Below are 2,144 nucleotides of genomic sequence, written 5' to 3'. Positions count from 1 at the left end.
CTCACGTCCCTCTCTCCCCTCCTCTCACGTCCCTCTCTCCCCTCCTCTCATGTCCCATCTCCTCCCCCTCTCACGTCCCTCTCAACCCCCAGTTAGTCTTGGAGGCACTATAAAAGGCCATTGGCATTGCCTTCCCTTCTGACCAAAAGATGAAAAAAAGAAAAAAAATTGACAGAAGTATCATTAAAAACTTTGTCTGTCTCTCTGTCTTTTTTCTCTCTCTCTCCCTCTCTCTTCTGTCTCTCTCTCTGTTCAACATTTTTTAATATATTTCATTGACCTTCTCATGTTTATGATTTTTCTCCCCCAGGATGGTGTTCAGTCGAGCAGCAGTTCAGTTTATGGTCAGCAGCAACCTCTGCAGCTGTCCTCGTGATGATTCTCCAGATGACATGATTCTTGGAATATGTCTGCAGAACCTCAATATCCCTGTTATTCACAGTTCTTTGTTTCACCAGGTAAACACTACAGCTTGTTCTTCATTCCTAAACCTAAATTCAGTTGTCTCTTAGCTAAACAGTTGGAAAAATGTTTAGAGTAAAATTTGATAGCATATACTCTCTTTACTCTTTTACCTGTTTCAGTCATTTGACTGTGGCCATGCTGGAGCACCACCTTTAGTCGAGAAAATCAACCCCAGGACTTATTCTTTGTAAGCCTAAGTTACGGGGCCGAAACCACACCAGCATTGGTTGTCAAGCGATGTTGGGGGACAAACACAGACACACAAACATAAACACACACATACATATATATACATATATACGACCAGCTTCTTTCAGTTTCCGTCTACCAAATCCACTCACAACGCTTTGGTTGGCCCGAGGCTATAGAAGAAGACACTTGCCCAATGTGTCACGCAGTGGGACTGAACCCGGAACCATGAGGTTGGTAAGCAAGCTACTTACCACACAGCCACTCCTGCGCCTATAAAAATAATTTTAATATTTTGTATATTATAGAAGTATAACCAGTATATAACTCCTACGCTGATCATTAAACAATGAAAATATATAGCTGAAGAATATTTGCTCTGCTCACTGATGACATGTTGATGCGGCTGTGTATGTAAATCTGTATAAAAAAAAGTATGCAGACTTGCAGCTCAGTGATGTAAACATGTGATCGTGCATTATGGGTAACTGAACACTGAATGGTTGTAAGAGCATTCTTTTGTGGTCCGAGTAGAATCTTTGACTCATTGCTGACCCATGTTATCACTGATCAATTCGTGATAAGCATCGCATGGTTCACAATTTGCATGTTCTGTGTTATCCCAGATCAGTGACGAGCGAAAATATATTTCTTCTTCGCTCTATTTACCGTCTATGTCTTTGTTGTTGTTTGTGACTTCTCGAGCCATGCCAGGCTCATAAGGGCAGGTTTCCCTGTTTCATTGGCATATAGGTTCCCTACCTGGACGGCACGCCGGTCTGTCACAGGTAAGCTGCTAGATGCAGGATGAAAAGGTGAGAGAAAGTTGTGACGAAACAGTCAGCAGAGGTTCGCCATTACCTTTTGCTGGAGCCGTGTGGAGCTCAGGTATTTTCTGCATAAACACATACATTGCCCAGTCTGAGATTTGAACCTACGATCCCTTGACTGCGAATCCGCTTTTCCAACCACTCAGCCATGTGCCTCCACTATGTCTTTGTAGTGTTCCTTATTTTATTACCTTTATGAAGGACTTTGATAATGCTTTTTGTATTCCTAAACAGGCGAGACCCAATGATTACAACAAAGAACTGCTGGAACTTCAGGATCCCATTTCCTTTCACAAACATTGGATGATTGACCCCAAGAAAGTCTACGAGGAATGGTTTCTGTCTGCTGCACAATTCCATGACGAGTTGTGATTTAAACCAAATAGTTTAGTGCCTTTTGTCAGAGAATTGGTGTAACCTAAATTCTGTGTAACCGAAATTTTTGTTAATGCCAGGAACAAAGATGCCAAGTTCCATGTTATTTGTTGATTGTTTCGCTCATTTCTGGTTTTTATTTATTTTTTTATACAGTCCCCCCACCTATCACCCCACACCTATCACCCCACACCTATCACCCCACACCTATCACCCCACACCTATCACCCCCACACCTATCACCCCCACACCTATCACCCCCACACCTATCACCCCCACACCTAT

The 2,144-nt window shown here is 42.6% G+C and overlaps 1 protein-coding gene across 1 annotated transcript in view; it reads left to right on the top strand.

The window, feature by feature from the left end:
- LOC106881160 (beta-1,3-glucosyltransferase) overlaps positions 1 to 2,087 on the top strand; it is a 33,268-nt gene extending 31,181 nt beyond the window's left edge. The window contains exons 13-14 of the mRNA XM_052973152.1: positions 311 to 458; positions 1,719 to 2,087. Of these exons, the coding sequence (XP_052829112.1) occupies positions 311 to 458; positions 1,719 to 1,856 (286 nt within the window). The 3' untranslated portion in view covers positions 1,857 to 2,087. The remainder of the gene's footprint in view (positions 1 to 310; positions 459 to 1,718) is intronic.
- Positions 2,088 to 2,144: the final 57 nt, after the last annotated feature.

Source organism: Octopus bimaculoides, chromosome 1, assembly GCF_001194135.2.
Source record: "Octopus bimaculoides isolate UCB-OBI-ISO-001 chromosome 1, ASM119413v2, whole genome shotgun sequence".
Classification (NCBI taxonomy): domain Eukaryota; kingdom Metazoa; phylum Mollusca; class Cephalopoda; order Octopoda; family Octopodidae; genus Octopus; species Octopus bimaculoides.
This window is presented reverse-complemented; position numbering and strand designations above follow the sequence as displayed.